This window comes from Schistocerca piceifrons, chromosome 4 (genome assembly GCF_021461385.2).
Source record: "Schistocerca piceifrons isolate TAMUIC-IGC-003096 chromosome 4, iqSchPice1.1, whole genome shotgun sequence".
Lineage (NCBI taxonomy): Eukaryota > Metazoa > Arthropoda > Insecta > Orthoptera > Acrididae > Schistocerca > Schistocerca piceifrons.
Window position 1 is genome coordinate 406315334 of NC_060141.1, and position 17553 is coordinate 406332886.

At 40.0% G+C, this 17553-nt stretch overlaps 1 protein-coding gene across 2 annotated transcripts in view; it reads right to left on the reverse strand.

The window, feature by feature from the left end:
• Window positions 1-17553, reverse strand: part of LOC124794885 (putative glycerol kinase 5) — a 405885-nt gene that overhangs the window by 63969 nt on the left and 324363 nt on the right. For both annotated transcript variants that reach the window (XM_047258580.1, XM_047258581.1), the window contains one exon: window positions 9933-10037. In XM_047258580.1, coding sequence (XP_047114536.1) covers window positions 9933-10037 — 105 coding nt within the window. The remainder of the gene's footprint in view (window positions 1-9932; window positions 10038-17553) is intronic.

Here is a 17553-nt window from a genome sequence, read left to right on the forward strand (position 1 = left end):
CACTTTAACAGTTACCACCCATTCTATGTCATAAATCTCTTCCTTATCGCCTCGAAATATATGGACACCACATCTGCAGTGGAAAGCAGGAGCTGTCCAAGTAAAGTGAAAACTTTACCAGTAACTTCATTGACGGGCAGCATCGTATCCATCTCATCCACAAACAGATCTCCAGTGCTGTCACCTTCTCTGTCACTAGTAAACCTGTTGACCAGCAACCATCTAGCACTCCTCTGATCACCCAGTATCACTTTGGCCCCGGAAATCTCAGTCACTTTTATTACCAGGGCTTCCACCACCTCTTGTTGTGCCCTGAGATGAAGACTACCCTTCTCAAAATCCTATCCAAACCATCCTAAGGAGTGTTCCTGCCACCTAAACCTACATAATATCCTTGTGCATCCCTACTCCAAAGCTGCTTCCATGGGTCACTCCCTTTTGGACAATCCAGGTACAAAACCTGTCCCAAACACCCACTCTTCACATCCCATTGCAGTCCAATCACAGGAATTTCCTACCCTATAAAAGCCAAGACCACATCTGAAAACAGCCATGTTGTACATCAGCTATGCTTTAATTACTGTGTAGCATTCTATATGGACATTACAAGTAACGAGCTATCTAGTCACATGCATAGTCACCACCAAACTGTGGCAAACCACACACTGATCATGTAGTTGCATAAAATACTGTGCAGCACAACACAAATGACTTCAACAGCTAATTCACTGTGTGAGCCATTTAGATACTCCCTTTCAGCACTGATCCTCTAAACTACGCAGGTGGGAATTTTTTGGAGGTATGTTGACGACACGTTTGTAGTGTGGCCCCATTGTGAAGACAAGTTAAAAGAATTTTTAGATCATCGGAATTCCATTCACGGACACATTCAGTTCACGGTGGAAAATGAAGAAGATGGATGCCTTCCAGGTTTGGATGTCTTGGTAAGGCACAAAGACGATGGCTCTTTGGGGCATGCAGTATATCAACAACTGACACATAGGTATTTATATTTACGTGCAAATAGCTGCCACCATCCTTCACAGACGATGAGTGTGCTCAGAACTCTAGTACACAGAGCACATGTCATTGCTGATGAGAGCAGTCTGGAGTACGAGCTTCTACACCTGAGAAGAGTTTTTGAAGCCAACGGGTACTCTCCACAGCACACACATAAGGCGCTAGAAATGAAACCAACTGAGGGTATAAGAAAAGCAGAAGAAGACAAGGAAAGTTTTAAATTGATGACTTTTCTGCCATAAGTGAGAAGCCTATTGTCAAAAATAGGATGGATCCTCAGTAAACATAAAGTGAAAGTGTTTTTTCTCCCTCCACCAAAGACAGCAGCATTACTGGGTTCCATTAAAGATGATTTGGTGCTGTGGAAGCCTGTGGTTTACAAAATCCCCTGTGAATGCAGCTGTTCATACATTGGACAGACCACACATACTGTCCAGGAGAGATGCACAGAGCTCTGCAGGTACACCTGGATCTTACAATCTAATAAATCTGCAGTGGCAGAGCAAAGTATTGACATTGGACACTCTATGGTGTACGACAATGTCAAAATTTTAGCCTTGACTTCATCTTTCTGGGACTCAGTAGCGAAGGAAGCAATTTGAATTTGGACGGAGATGAATTTAATTAATAGAGATAGCAGCTTCAGCTTGGACAAATCATGGAATCGGGCAATTTCTTTAATAAAATCACAAAGGTGTCGCAACAGTGTAGCTCACAGTAATACATTGATATCACTGTGTGTATTGACTGCCCAGCCATAGATCTATTTCCATGCATATGCCATACCTCTTTGACGCCAATTAATGTCTCTGGTGCCTTGTGTTTCTGTGGCCGTATGCACACCGGAGTGGTCCACGGGTTTAAAAGGACAGAGCAAGTGCTGGAGCGTCAGTCACCTTGGCTCACTCTGAAGATGGCTGGACAGCATTCAGCCGAAGTATTAGAAGTTGTTGTTGTTGTTGTCTTCAGTCCTGAGACTGGTTTGATGCAGCTCTCCATGCTACTCTATCCTGTGCAAGCTTCTTCATCTCCCAGCACATACTGCAACCTACATCCTTTTGAATCTGCTTAGTGTGTTCATCTCTTGGTCTCCCTCTATGATTTTTACCCTCCACGCTGCCCTCCAATACTAAATTGGTGATCCCTTGATGCCTCAGAACATGTCCTACCAACAGGTCCCTTCTTCTTGTCAAGTTGTGCCACAAACTCCTCTTCTCCACAATTCTATTCAACACCTCCTCATTAGTTATGTGATCTACCCATCTAATCTTCAGCATTCTTCTGTAGCGCCACATTTCAAAAGATTCTATTCTCTTCTTGTCCAAACTATTTATCATCCACGTCTCACTTCCATACATGGCTACGCTCCATACAATTACTTTCAGAAACGACTTCCTGACACTTAAATCTAGACTCGATGTTAACAAATTTCTCTTATTCAGAAACACTTTCCTTGCCATTGCCAGTCTACACTTTATATCCTCTCTACTTTGACCATCATCATTTATTTTGCTCCCCAAATAGCAAAACTCCTTTACTACTTTAAGTGTCTCATTTTCTAATCTAATTCCCTCAGTATCAACCGACTTAATTCGACTACATTCCAGTATCCTCATTTTGCTTTTGTTGATGTTCATCTTATACTCTCCTTTCAAGACACTGTCCATTCTGTTCAACTGCTCTTCCAAGTCCTTTGCTGTCTCTGACAGAATTACAATGTCATCGGCGAACCTCAAAGTTTTTGTTTCTTCTCCATGGATTTTAATACCTACTCCGAATTTTTCTTTTGTTTCCATCACTGCTTGCTCAATATACAGATTGAATAACATCGGGGAGAGGCTACAACCCTGTCTCACTCCCTTCCCAACCGCTGCTTCCCTTTCATGCCCCTCGACTCTTATAACTGCCATCTGGTTTCTGTACAAATTGTAAATAGCCTTTCGCTCTCTGTATTTTACCCCTGCCATCTTTAGAATTTGAAAGAGAGTTTTCCAGTCAACATTGTCAAAAGCTTTCTCTAAGTCTACAAATGCTAGAAACGTAGGTTTGCCTTTCCTTAATCTATTTTCTAAGATAAGTCGTAGGGTCAGTATTGCCTCACGTGTTCCAACATTTCTGCGGAATCCTAACTGATCTTCCCTGAGGTCGGCTTCTACTAGTTCTTCCATTCGTCTGTAAATAATTCGCGTTAGTATTTTGCAGCTGTGACTTATTAAACTGATAGTTTGGTAATTTTCACATCTGTCAACACCTGCTTTCTTTGGGATTCGAATTATTATATTTTTCTTGAAGTCTGAGGGTATTTCGCCTGTCTCATACATCTTGCTTACTAGATGGTAGAGTTTTGTCAGGACTGGCTCTCCCAAGGCTGTCAGTAGTTCCAATGGAATGTTGTCTACTCCCGGAGCCTTCTTTCGACTCAGCTCTTTCAGTGCTGTGCCAAACTCTTCACGCAGTATGGTATCTCCCATTTCATCTTCATCTACATCCTCATCCATTTCCATAATATTGTCCTCAAGTACATCGCCCTTGTATAGACCCTCTACATACTCCTTCCACCTTTCTGCCTTCCCTTCTTTGCTTAGAACTGGGTTTCCATCTGAGCTCTTGATATTCATACAAGTGGCTCTCTTTTATCCAAAGGTCTTTTTAATTTTGCTGTAGGCAGTATCTATCTTACCCCTAGTGAGATAAGCCTCTACATCCTTACATTTGTCCTCTAGCCATCCCTGCTTAGCCATTTTGCACTTCCTGTCGATCTCATTTTTGAGACGTTTGTACTCCTTTTTTGCCTTCTTGATTTACTGCGTTTTTATATTTTCTCCTTTCATCAATTAAATTCAATATTTCTTCTGTTACCCAAGGATTTCTACTAGCCCTTGTCTCTTTACCTACTTGTTCCTCTGCTGCCTTCACTACTTCATCCCTCAAAGCTACCCATTCTTCTTCTACTGTATTTCTTTCCCCCATTCCTGTCAATTGTTCCCTTATGCTCTCCCTCAAACTCTGTACAACCTCTGGTTCATTCAGTTTATCCAGGTCCCATCTCCTTAAATTCCCACCTTTTTGCAATTTCTTCAGTTTTAATCTACAGCTCATAACCAATAGATTGTGGTCAGAGTCCACATCTGCCCCTGGAAATGTCTTACAATTTAAAACCTGGTTCCTAAATCTCTGTCCTACCATTATATAATCTATCTGATACCTTCTAGTATCTCCAGGATTCTTCCATGTATACAACCTTCTTTTATGATTCTTGAACCTAGTGTCAGCTATGATTAAGTTACGCTCTGTGCAAAATTCTACCAGACGGCTTCCTCTTTCATTTCTCTCCCCCAATCCGTATTCACCCACTATGTTTCCTTCTCTCCCTTTTCCTACTCTCGAATTCCAGTCACCCATGACTATTAAATTTTCGTCTCCCTTCACTTCCTGAATAATTTCTTTTATTTCATCATACATTTCATCAATTTCTTCATCATCTGCAGAGCTAGTTGGCATATAAACTTGTACTACTGTAGTAGGCGTGGGCTTCGTGTCTATCTCGGCCACAATAATGCGTTCACTATGCTGTTTGTAGTAGCTTACCTGCACTCCTATTTTTTTATTCATTATTAAACCTACTCCTGCATTACCTCTATTTCATTTTGTATTTATAACCCTGTATTTACCTGACCAAAAGTCTTGTTCCTCCTGCCACCGAACTTCACTAATTCCCACTACATCTAACTTTAACCTATCCATTTCCCTTTTTAAATTTTCTAACCTACCTGCCCAATTACCGGATCTGACATTCCACGCTCTGATCCGTAGAACGCCAGTTTTCTTTCTCCTGATAATGACGTCCTCTTGAATGGTCCCCACCCGGAGATCTGAATGGGGGACTATTTTACCTCCGGAATATTTTACCCAAGAGGACGCCATCATCATTTAACCATACAGTAAAGCTGCATGCCCTCAGGAAAAATTACGGCTGTAGTTTCCCCTTGCTTTCAGCCGTTCGCAGTACCAGCACAGCAAGGCCGTTTTGGTTATTGTTACAAGGTCAGCTCAGTCAATCATCCAGACTGTTGCCCCTGCAACTACTGAAAAGGCTGCTGCCCCTCTTCAGGAACCAAACATTTGTCTGGCCTCTCAACAGATACCCCTCCGTTGTGGTTGCACCTATGGTACGGCCATCTGCATCGCTGAGGCACGCAAGCCTCCCCACCAACGGCAAGGTCCATGGTTCATTAGAAGAAGAAGTTGAATTTATGCAGCTGCACACCCGAAATTTTATGGATCAGTCTTTACGCCGCGAAAATATAAATATCTTGTTTTTTACAACTGTAGTTTACTACAGAGCATCAAGGAGAAGTGCCAAAATAAATCAAATAAATGAAATGTATGTTGAGTACCTAAATTCAGGGAACATTATTGCCACCAGATGTAACTGGCATGGGCAATAACATACTTATGACATTGTGTAGTGTCAGCTATTGAGGATTGTAACAACAGATAGACAGGCCACAGTGCAGAAAATCACTTGCCAGTCAATGCTGGACAGCAATAACAAGAACAACAACAACAACAAAGACAACTGGTGGGCAGTTATACCATCCAGAACCACCTCCTTACTGTGTAATACAGAAGCCATCATCAGGTATGTGTCACTGCTGTCGACAATATATAGAGCATAGAAATTAATATGGGCACAGAAATATGGTCACTGGACTCTCAAAGTGTTGCACAGACATGTTCCAGTTATTAGACTAAATGATTATTTTGTGATTCTCCTCAGTTTTCTACTGTAAAAATAGGAGAGCAAAGTGTAATAATTGATTTGTTTTAATGGCTTGATTGATGTCACAACTCACTGATCCCTGCCAAGCAACTCACTGATCACTGAATTTTTCAGCTTTGTAACGTGTGTAATTTTCCCTCCAAATCATGTTGGTGTTAGTTGTCTGTGTACATGGTTTTAAAATGTGTTTAAAGTAATGTTTTATGTTTCTGTGGTACACTTCAGCTTCTTATTTATTTTGTCAACTTCTCGCAGCATTAACAAGACAGTATATAGCTTGTGAACTTGCACAATTTTAGCTTTTGGAATAAATTGTGGAGTTTCCAAAGAAAGTGAGGTTATGGAGAAGACAAAAGGTGTTTCACTTTGGAAAGGTATGCCTGTGATACCACTTCTTGCTGAAAATCGCTGTACATGGAAAGTAATTGCTGACAGAATGAGAATAACACAGAAAACTGTCAGCAGGATCAAACTTTCAGTGTAGAAAGGTGTTGAATACAAGCCAAGGGAACGTAAAATGTGGACATAAAAGAAAACAGTCCTAGAACAATGAGAAGACTTACAAACATGGCAACATTGAACTGTAAACTTACTTCTACATATGTGAGCCATCAGATGAAAGGTTTGGGTGTTGAAGTTTCACCTGTGACAGTCAATAGGAGGCTGTCTGAATGTGGTTTAAGGAATGCCGACCAACGAAAAAACCGAAAATCACACCTGCCATGAAAACCAAAGGATTGCAGTGGGCTAAACAACTTCAGGGGTGGACAAATAAGGACTGGTATAATGTATGTGTAATAATATGGTAAATTAACTGGGTCTATTATCTAAAGTTAGGAGTTTTGGCTTGAAATTGTGATGTTTTATTGACAATGAAGAAATGCACATTTGAATTTTGGGACTTTTGAGGTCTCCTATGCTACTATTCCCAACTTTTCTAACTTGTAATTTCATACACATGTTTCAGTGATGAATGTGTGTTCACTGTGATGGAAGAAAGGAGTCAGTATGTTCATTACAGACAAGGAGAACAGTTCAAAGCTGAGTGTGTGCAGCAATGCGTGAAGCATCCAACTTCCACTATGGTCTGGAGTGTGATGTCTGTGAAAAGTCCTGGCAGATTACACATTGTTGAAGGGACAATGAGGCGAGAACAATATAAAAAAGTCCTTGAAAAGGAACATTTATCCCAAATAAATGAGTGGTTTCCTAATAAAGATGCCATTTTTATGCATGATGGGTACCCTGCCACAAGGCCAAAAGTGTTTCAAAGTACTTGGAAGAAAAGAAACTGAAATTGTTGCCCTGGCCAGGGAACAGCCCTGATATGAAACCAACTGAAAATTTATGAGCTATTGTGAGACAGAGGATAAGGAAATTTACAATAACGATCAAACAAGATCTCATGGAGAAACAAGGGAAATCTGGTACCATGACAATGATATTAAAATGTCACGTGAAAAGTTAATAAAAACTATGCCAAACAGGATAAAAATGTTGTTTAAGAACAAAGATATGCATACAAAGTATTGAATGTACAAACAATCTGTATGTGGATGTAAATGTGCAATAAATGTAAAGTTTTGGAAAAAATGTCTTAACTCTAATAATTTGAACATGTCTGTAGTGTGAAACAGCCACTACTTACTGACACAGCAATTACAGGACGCAATGCTGTGAGCATTACAATGAAAAGCGCAATTATAGCCCAGTCACTGCTAGGCAAGTTTAACACAGAAAAGCCAGAATGAAATGCAGCTCTAGTCTGTGTCCATTAGCCAAGTCTGTTGTATGGAGTCTGACCCCTGAAACACTTCACAAAAAAAAATCACTGAAATGACTGCTGAGCCAGCTGCAGTATCCACTGTTGTGATGTGTTTATGTGTACATGGTGTGCCTCATTAATCTCTCTCTCTCTCTCTCTCTCTCTTTCTCCCCCCCCCCTCTCTTTCCAGTTTGTGTGTGTGGAGGGGGGGCAGGGGAGGAGGACGGGGGGGGGGGGGGGGGGGGGGGGTCATCCAAACCACCTTTGGTAGGAAGAGGCAACTGTTCTCCCTGAATTCATTGCTCTCATACGGAGAATGTTAGCATGAAATGAAAGAGGACCCCCTAATACATCTACCAAAGACTCTCATTGGTGAATCAAACAGTTCCATGTGTTTGTGCACCTACAGTTCCTTACAGATGACCAGTACCTTCAGCTAAGCTAATGCCTCAGTCAGTTACTTCTGAATTGCCTCAGAATAGTCTGAGGAACTCGTTATGGACTCTAGAATGCTTTGTGATCCCTCCACTGAATGTCACTGAGCAAGATGTGTACACCTAGGGATTTGGCCTAGCTCTTACCAACCTGTTTAGCGGTTGAGTGCTTACAGGGAACCAATGCTTTTAGTGTCTCATTGAGTCCAGAACTTGACGTGTTGGCACCGTAATTAGAATGAAAGTCGGTACTATAGACCATTAGGTAGGTGCACAAGACAATTTTCCATGAGTATAAGTTTTCGCTTCATAATTTTCCGAACACCATAAACAACAGAACATAATTTTCTCATTGGTTACGTGAGGTGACACTGAACATGAACACATTTTCCTCATTTGATTATAGTGTCACGGATAGCAAGAAATACTGAAGCACAGATATCTGAGTGTTCCTTTCCTTGGTGACATGTCAGTTTCTCTAAAGTATTTGACAGCTCTCCGACAGCAATCCTGTTCTTCGTCATGGATTAATCAATATTCATTCCATGCTGCTATAGCCCATGAATATTTTCATCTTTGAAATTCCGCACAAAATATAGGAAGTCGTAAAAGCAATTTCTTCATTTTTCAGGTAACTAACATTTACTAAGTAACTGTCTAAACAACTGTAGACTCATCACTATGTCTGGCTATTTTGTGACTCACACTACTAAATTTTGTTCATGTTTTGTGTGTACCATGACATTCACAATATGGCAAACATGATATATATTATGGAAATTTAATACAGCACATATCTTGGTGTAGTCAGTATGGCACTCATGCACCTATGCCTCCAATTAGGAATTCAACATTTAAGCACAAATGTCACCTTCTGAATAAAGTTTCCTTAAGACTTAATGATTATAAATAAACTGATTATTATAACAGGAACCACAAGAAGATCTGTAAGCGTACTAACATTGTGCATCACAAGATTCTTTATGAGAATAGCAAATTTTTTTCTTTCTAACCACTGTCAATTCTGATAAGAGGTTCATCATCTGGCACTGACATTCACACAATTAAACAATTTCATTTTATTTTCTTTGAAGGAGACTCTACTATAAAACATTTTATCATTTTAATTATTTTACAAATGAAAACTCACAAAACCATGTAATATTTATATAGCACTCAAATGCAAAGTTTTTGTTACAGTTAGTAATAATGCCAGACTTGACAATACAATATCCTGTTCTTCTGACATACACGATGCCCAGAAAGTTGCAGTTTGTCATATGCATGTAAATTCCATGCTTGTAATTTATAAAACAAGAACTGAGAGTGGTAACTTATTTTTCCTCCGAAGAAAACATATTATGTTAAGAGTGAGTCACTGTGATAGTGCCTCATACAGAATTAGTTTCATTGTGTTTTCACTTACTTCATTGTCAAGAACAGTTAGCTACCTTCTGAAACCACACAAGACAGTCAAGTAGCAAAACCAGTTATCAGTACTGGGAAGACCACACGAGGTCAACTGTACATTCATGAAATTGGAACTAAATTTTATAGAAATAATAGCCTCATAAAAGGGTACAAAAAACTGGAGTACAATCACATAAGTATCAGAAACATTGAAATAATGTGCTGGTGTAGGGCTATGGGATGGAAGTAGTGGCACTGGTGCTGTTTTCATCTCGATTCCAGAACTTTTAAAATAGATTATTATGTATTCATAGCAAAAATGACTGTGAAACCAAACAGGAAAAGTTAACATAAGTGTGGTATCATATTAAATTCTGGTACACAGACTTGTGTGGTAAGCAGCTATAGTAAAACATATATCATATGTTAAGATATTTCTTTTTTCAACCTGAATATTCACATTTGCAGTAAACTATCAATCTTTTGTAATTTATTTCAGCTGCCAAATCACGTTACTTACCAACAGTTTGTGCCCAGTTAATTAGGGATCCTGTGTCATTTGAAGCCCCCTCTACTATGTATGTAATTTCATCATCCAGTTTCCAGCCAATAAGTGGATATAATCCTGGAATAAATAAATGTTATTTTCATTCATAGAGTGTTTCTCTTGACATTTAGATTCCACATTTATATTACACAACTACTAATTATGTGCAAATCTGAGAAAATCTCATACAACTACAATTCTCTTTAGTGCAGTGTAACTGCATCAGACATGATTTGCAAAAATGAAGCCAGTCAACAGAAATTAATAATAATTTACAAGAAAAATAATTATCATAAACAATATTCAGAATGACTAATGGGTGATATAATTGTAATTTTTACAGTGAACAAAGCAAATTAGAACACTATGCTGGATTTTATATTTTATCTCTAGTTGGACATTTCCCAAGTGTCTAAGCCTGTGAGAGATATCAGTGGATAATTCAAGCTGATCACAGTAAATAGTCTCAAAGTGAATGAGATGTTTGTTTTCAGCATTTTTTGTGACTTGTGGTCCCATCATTTCTTTCCCGTCAACAGATAGTAATTTTGGAATGAATTCTAGTGGATAATTTTTGCCACAGCATTGTATGTCTGTTTGTAATCAGTCTGAGAAATCTTTTTGCAGCAGCTCAAGATTTGATCAATGGTTTCCTCAGCTTCTTTGCATAGTTTGCACTTTGAGTCTTCTGATGATTTCTAGGTTGGTTCTAATGGCATTAGCTTGAAGACTTTTTATGGTGCTGCAAAAATCAGTCACTCAGTTTAGTTCTTTAGGATTCCATTGCTCAGCCAAGACTAGGCCTTCCTCTTATCTATTTTGCTTTAAATCTTCTCCACAAACTGCCCATGTAATGTTTTATTGGACGAACTGTCAATTATATTGCAATTGTAACATAACTGGCTTAGATTTTTTACAGGAGTAGATGATACACAATTTCTAGTTAAATACTTGATGCATTGCATATTTTATTATGTTATCACACATTTACATATGTGTTTATTGCTTTCACATTTATTATTCATTATCTAACACTATTTGGAATAACTGTATGTCCTATAAAAACAGTTTCATTTGCAAGAGTATGATAATTTGGAATACATTCTCATTCTGTTCAAACAATAATTTTTAATTCAAGAAGATAATAATTCACTCACATTAGATACTTTTGTATGAAGTACACAAAATTAATTAACAGAAAGCTCTAGACTCTGAATGCACTCTTTCCTGACCACATTTTTTTCAATGCCCACACTTGATGTTTTTCAGCTGCAAAATGCATACATAGCTTATCTATAGCAGGCCTCTGGCTGCTGGCACATCATAGTTTGCCCATTTGATATTTCATGCCTTCACTTTCTGAGATTTTGCCCTTCTTTAGCATCAGTGTTGTACACTTGTCTAAGCAGAATTCCATGTGAATGTCACTGCTGAAGACTCAACCTGCAATCATTAGAGAGCGGATTTCAATTTCTGGTTTTCCATAGAGCTTTAAGAAATCCCTGTAGACCAGATGTGTTATTTTCTGAAAATTTCTCACTTTTCAATAGCACAGGTTTGTTTTCTGTGAGATGGTTGACAGTGCGATTGAGGTGATGATGAACAGCAGTGGGGACAAGTGCCCCCTGGAAAATATATCTCTTGATGTCAACTAGTCCATAACATTCATTTCCAACAAGACTATCCCGTAATTTTCATTGCTGATGAATAGTGATGCTTCCTGATGCTCCATCACATTTTCTATGAATCTGCTAATGTTTTTCCTGGTTTCCAGGCACTTTATGGTTCAACTGCATGCAGTGAGTCAAATGCCTTTTTTTTCAGTCAATCCAAGTCATGTGCAGATTTGTTTCCCCAAATTTGCAGATATCCACATAATTTTGTCAATCATGAGCTGATCTTTCGTGCCCCAGATTCTTCACTTATTACCTTTTTGTTCTGCTGGTATGAGGATGTTTTCTTCCCAAAAGTCCTGAATTTTGCTGGCTATAATGCCTATCAGCAACTTGAAAATGATTGGCAGTCATAATACTAAACTGCAATTTATAGATATTGCCCCTTTAGCTGTGCCCTTCTAAATGAAATACTTTTTCCAGTTGTTTGCCATCCACCGATGTTTCCCACCTGTAGCATTGTATTAAAGCGTTGACCTGTTTTCATATGCTGATTGGTCACTTGTTTGAGCTAGAAGTCATGCAGTTATTTGTTGCAAAGACATGTCTCATTCTTGACTTTCTTCACTCATTTCAGATATGATATCCAGCTGTTGCATTCCAATCTTAGAAAAGTTCTTCTCAGATTCCCTTATCCACTGAGCAGTTTTGTTGTACTCTTTTTCAATTTCCCAAAGACCTTTCCAGAACTGAGTTGTTGCCTCTTCCTTTTGTCTTTCATCTGTTGAGTCTGCTGATTCATGCTTTGGTGGAAATGCATCTGACTGGATTGGAAAAGACTATTTTGCCTGTACTGAATGATAGTGGCCTTTTAACATTCGATTTTTCTGAATGTTGTAGTTACTTACTGCTTCACTTGCATAATATTTCAGTATACTACTATGTTACCAGCATCAGTGCTCTGACGAACTGATTACCTATGACCTGATGCAGGGCTTATATCTCCTATCCCCTTCATCTGGCCTGGCATTCTGCACCTGGTCCATGTCCAAAAGTGGGCATTCATCCATCACCCCCCCCCCCCCCTTCCTTCCTCCTCCCTCCATCAAGTCCCTCTGTCCGAATTTCGCCCTCAGGGATATCTGCTGAGAGCATCTCCACTGCTGCTCTGCCTTCCCCACCAAGTCAGTTCACTGCGGGACACCGCTCTCCTCTTATCACTCAAGACTCAATGTGGGTCCCCAGGCATTACTAAGGACTTAATCACTATTGCAATTCATCAGCAGTTCCCTTATTTGAATCTCAATGGATTCTTTAATGACACGTTCCAGCAGTTTGATGTCTGTGTCAGAGTCTTCAGAGTCTTAGCATGGTCCTAATCCATTTCGTATAATTTTGATAGGCAATGTTCTGTGTCTGCCAACTTGTTAGGCTGTTGAAGTCTGGTGTGCTGTTGGTATTCTCGGCAATAATCTTTGACAGCACACACCGTTTGATCTATATAAGTCAGGCCACATTTGCAGGCGATCTGATAAGACCCCAGATTCCTGTAGTCTGAGGTTGTACTTAATACTACTAAGCAGTGCTTGTGTTTCACTTGGTGAGTGGAAGACAGTCTTCACTTGATGTTTTCGAAGTATTTGTGCAGTCTTTCTATATAATGTGCCACAAAATGGATTAAATGCAATGGGCATTGCAGGAACACCGTCCTCAGATTTTCAAGTTCTTGGTTGAGGCTCTCAGTGCTGGAGAGGATGTGACTTCTATGTACCAATGTTTTGAGCATGTCATTCCTCTGCACCAGGTGGTGACAGCTGTCTGGATGCAAATACAGGCTTGTGTGTGTCACTTTTTATGCTACATGCTATGGCCCAATGTGCCATCTGCTCCTCTTTTTTACCAGGACATCCAGAAATGGGAAAACTTCTTTCATTTCAACTTCCTTGGTAAAATTGATGTTCTGATGTATGGAATTCAGATGTATGAGGAAATTATTTTTCTTGCCTCTTCTATGTGGCCTTACGATGACAGTGTCCTTCACTGATTTCAGGGCTTCCTCATTAATGTTCCACTGGTGAAAGTGGCATCCCATGGCTACTCCCTCTGTCTGATCCCAGCAACCACTGTTAATGTCAAGACATGCCTATAAAGGTCTGTCAAATTTCTGGACAATCAGTTCCAAAGATTTGTATACAGGTACTCTGGTGAAAACAGAGACAGTGGTAAAGCTCACAAGGATGTCACAATCACTAAGCCTAAGGTAAACTTAAGGAGGATGTGACCATTGCATTTATTGTATTATATTTATTTATCTACAAAGATTGAATTCATAAAGCCGGCCGGTGTGGCCGTGCAGTTCTAGGCGCTTCAGTCGGGAACCGCGTGACCGCTATGGTCGCAGGTTCGAATCCTGCCTCGGGCATGGATGTAGGTGATGTCCTTAGGTTAGTTAGGTTTTAAGTAGTTCTAAGTTCTAGGGGACTGATGACCAAAGATGTTAAGTCCCATAGTGCTCAGAGCCATTTGAATTCATAAACATCAAGTGAAGATTATCTTACATCCACTAGCTAAAATACAGGCACTGCTTGGTACTGTCAAGAACAACTTTGGAGTATGGAAATCCAGGATCTATCAGATCCCCTGCCAATGTGGCATGACCTACATAGGTCAAATGTGCTTAGTGTCTATGATCATTGCTGAGAACATCAACAGCACACCAGACTGCAGTAGCCTAAAAAGTCGGAAGTCATGGAACATTGCCTTTTGGAATTAGACAGAATGGAGTACAGCCATATTAGGGTTCTGACACAGATGTCTTACTTTTGTGACTGTGTCATTAAAGAATCTCTTTAGATTTGTGCATCAGAACCATTGATGAATTGTGACAGTGACTACATTCTTAGTGAGGCCTAGGAATCTGCAGGGAGTCTGATAAGAAGAGCAAGGTGATGCCTGACAATGCATTGGCTCTGGGGGGCAGGCAGAGCAACAGTGGAGGTGCCACCAGCATGCGTCCCTGGGCACAAACCTCAGACAGAGTGACTTGGTACTGGGAGGAGAGAGGGAGGAGATGCTGGATGAACCCCCACACCAGGACACGGACTGCATGCAGAACACCAGTTAGGAACAAGGAGGGAAGAGCTATAAGCTTTATACTAGCTCCTGGGCAATCAGTTCACCAGTGCACAGGGTGATGGCAATGTCGTCAGTTGCTGAAATGCTGTGCTCAGTGGACAGTGATAAGGAGCTGTTCACTCATGAACTTTTTCATCATAAATTATACTGGGAGCAGTTGAAGAATCACGTTACTCAAGAGTAGTCTCTCATGTAAGTAGAAATAATTTGCCTAGTACATCACAGTCTGGATTCCACCAAGGGTTGCACGACTGAGAATGTTTTCATACATTCAATCACCAAATATTACAAGCATTACATAATAAAACATTACCAGCTGACATTTTTTGTGATCTCTCTAAGATGCTGCACTGTGTAGATGTTACAATCCCAGAGAAACTTATGTTTTTATAGAATTGATGGCTTTACACACAACTGGGTTGAATCATACATAATTAACAGAATGCAAAAAGTTGTTCTGAATAATCTGAATATTGTTGGAATGAGAGAAAATTTTAGTGACTGGGGGAAAAAATCACAAAAAGAGCCCACAGGCTTCAATTCTGGCTCCACTCCCCCACAAGCTCGTCATCCTTCTCCCTCTTCTCTCCTGCTCTTCTTCTGAGATCTTCCTTCAGTATCCTCTTGTCTGCTACACTGGTGACATACTATCCTTTCCGTACATCCTTCTATGTCTTCAGTCCCTGGAATAGCGGTCAGTTTCTACTTGTTTCTCCTATTCTCCTTCCCTTCCACTTTGATCCCCAATTCCAACCAATCCTCCTTAAGTTCAGCAACTCATTTGGTTTCGGCTTTTTTCTCGTCCTCCCTATTTTCTCCCATACCCTTTTCTTCATTCTATCCATGTTCATACTGATTACATGTCTGGCAAATTGTGCCCTTTTCCATCTGATTTCTCCTAATATTGTCCTAAAGCTTCAGTACTGCTCCTTCCTAGTTCTTTGCATCTCTCTCTCTCACCAACTATTTTAGTGCCTAGTCACCTATTTTAGTGCCTAGTAGTATCCTCAGTATTTTTCTCTCGTTTTCCTACTTGTTCTGCAGCATTCCTCCTTAGTATTATCTTCTCAGCTGCATACAGTACCACATTCCTCACCATTGGCTTGCAGTATCTTCTCTTTGCATCTGTGGATATAGTATCTTTACAGTACGTATTTCTGATCATACAGAAGCCTGACATCATCTTCTTCCCTCTCTCCATCATTCCCTCATTTTTCTTGTTTCTTACTTTTATATATTTTCCCAGATATTTAAATTTGTCCACTTTTTGCATGGTACCTTCTGATGTTTTCCAATCTCCAGTGGTATTCAATGCCTTTGTCTTGTTCTAGGCAATCCCCAGCCCCAACCTTTTGGCTATCTGACATAGGTTGTTAGCTATATCTCTGCATCTTTTTCTGTCTCACTTAATACTGCTATGTTATCTGTAAAGGCTAGGCAATCCACTTGGGCCCAATTATCCTTCTTGCATGTCTTTGGTATATCCATTTTCTCATTTACTGCTCTCCACATTGTCTGATCACTTCATCTATGCTATGGTGAACAAAACTGACAACACTCCATCTCTGTGTGTGACACTGATTTTGATCTAAAACTCTTCCAAAAGTGCTCCTCTGAATCTCACCCATGCCTTTGTGTCTGTCAGAATTTCCATTATTATTCCTCATGTAATGCCACCTAGTCCTTTGTTCTTCAGGATCCTTCTAAGAGTATGTTTATCGAGTTACTATGGTTTGTGTTTTAAGGCCCTATGTTCTATCAGTTGTTTCAGGTTAAATATCTGTTCTATGCATTCTCTTTCCTTCCTACAGCCTGCTTGATCATCTCCAAATGCACTTTCTATCTGTTGTTTTAATCTCGTCAGGAGAACTTTCAACAGTACCTTGCAGCCAACCTCTAGTAGTGATATTCTCCTGTAATTTTTTGCTTCCCTTTTGACCCCCTTTTCACGTTTTGGTGCTATAATCAAATCCTCCCATCCTTCTGGTAACTTCTTTGTCTCTAAATCTAGCAGAAAACCTCGGTCATGTTGTCTACTGTCTTGACGCATCCCAACTCTATCATCTCATCTGATACTCCATCTTCTTCAGTTGTCTTACTATTTGGTAAATCACCTACAGCCTGTTCAGCCACATTCCTGATTGGAAGGCATGCCTCTTCCCCCCTTCCCCCTTCCTCTCCTATTCTGTGCCAGTTACCAATTCCAGCTCATCTTCAGGTGGTTTGCAGTTCAGCAGGTTGATTAAGTACAATGCAATTATCCTATAGTTCTCCTTCGCAGTAATGGCCAGACCTCCTTTAATATCTTTTACAAGCATTTCTCTACCCCTGAAGCCGATCAGAATCTTTTTGAATTTCCTGATATTGTCTCTACTGTTGAGTTTCCTAAACTTGTTCTAAATTTCGTCCTGTTCCACCTTCATCCCCTGTCTTCTGGTCCACCTTACCTGTTCTGGCCGCTTCCTTCCTTACTCTGAAGAAAATCTCCCATTCTTCTGGGTTGTTCTTTCTGCTCGCTCCCATCTTTCCTGTTCTTCTCTACTGCTGGCCCACCATCTTTGTTCCATGTACCAGTGCTTTTTTTTCTTTTCTTCTTTCACTCATAGTTCAGCCTGCTTGCCATGTTCAGCTTCATGATTTCCCTTTCATGTATGTTCCACTTCTCCCTTGTATGTGTCTCAACTGAGTCTTAATTTATATCTGTCTATCGTAATACTTCTTATTATCTAATAGGACAGATAAAAAGTCTACTCACCAGGCAGCAGCAGAACACACACACATAAGTAGGCTATAATTAGGCAAGCTTTCAGAGACAGTGGCTCCTTCTTCAGGCAGAACAGTTGAAG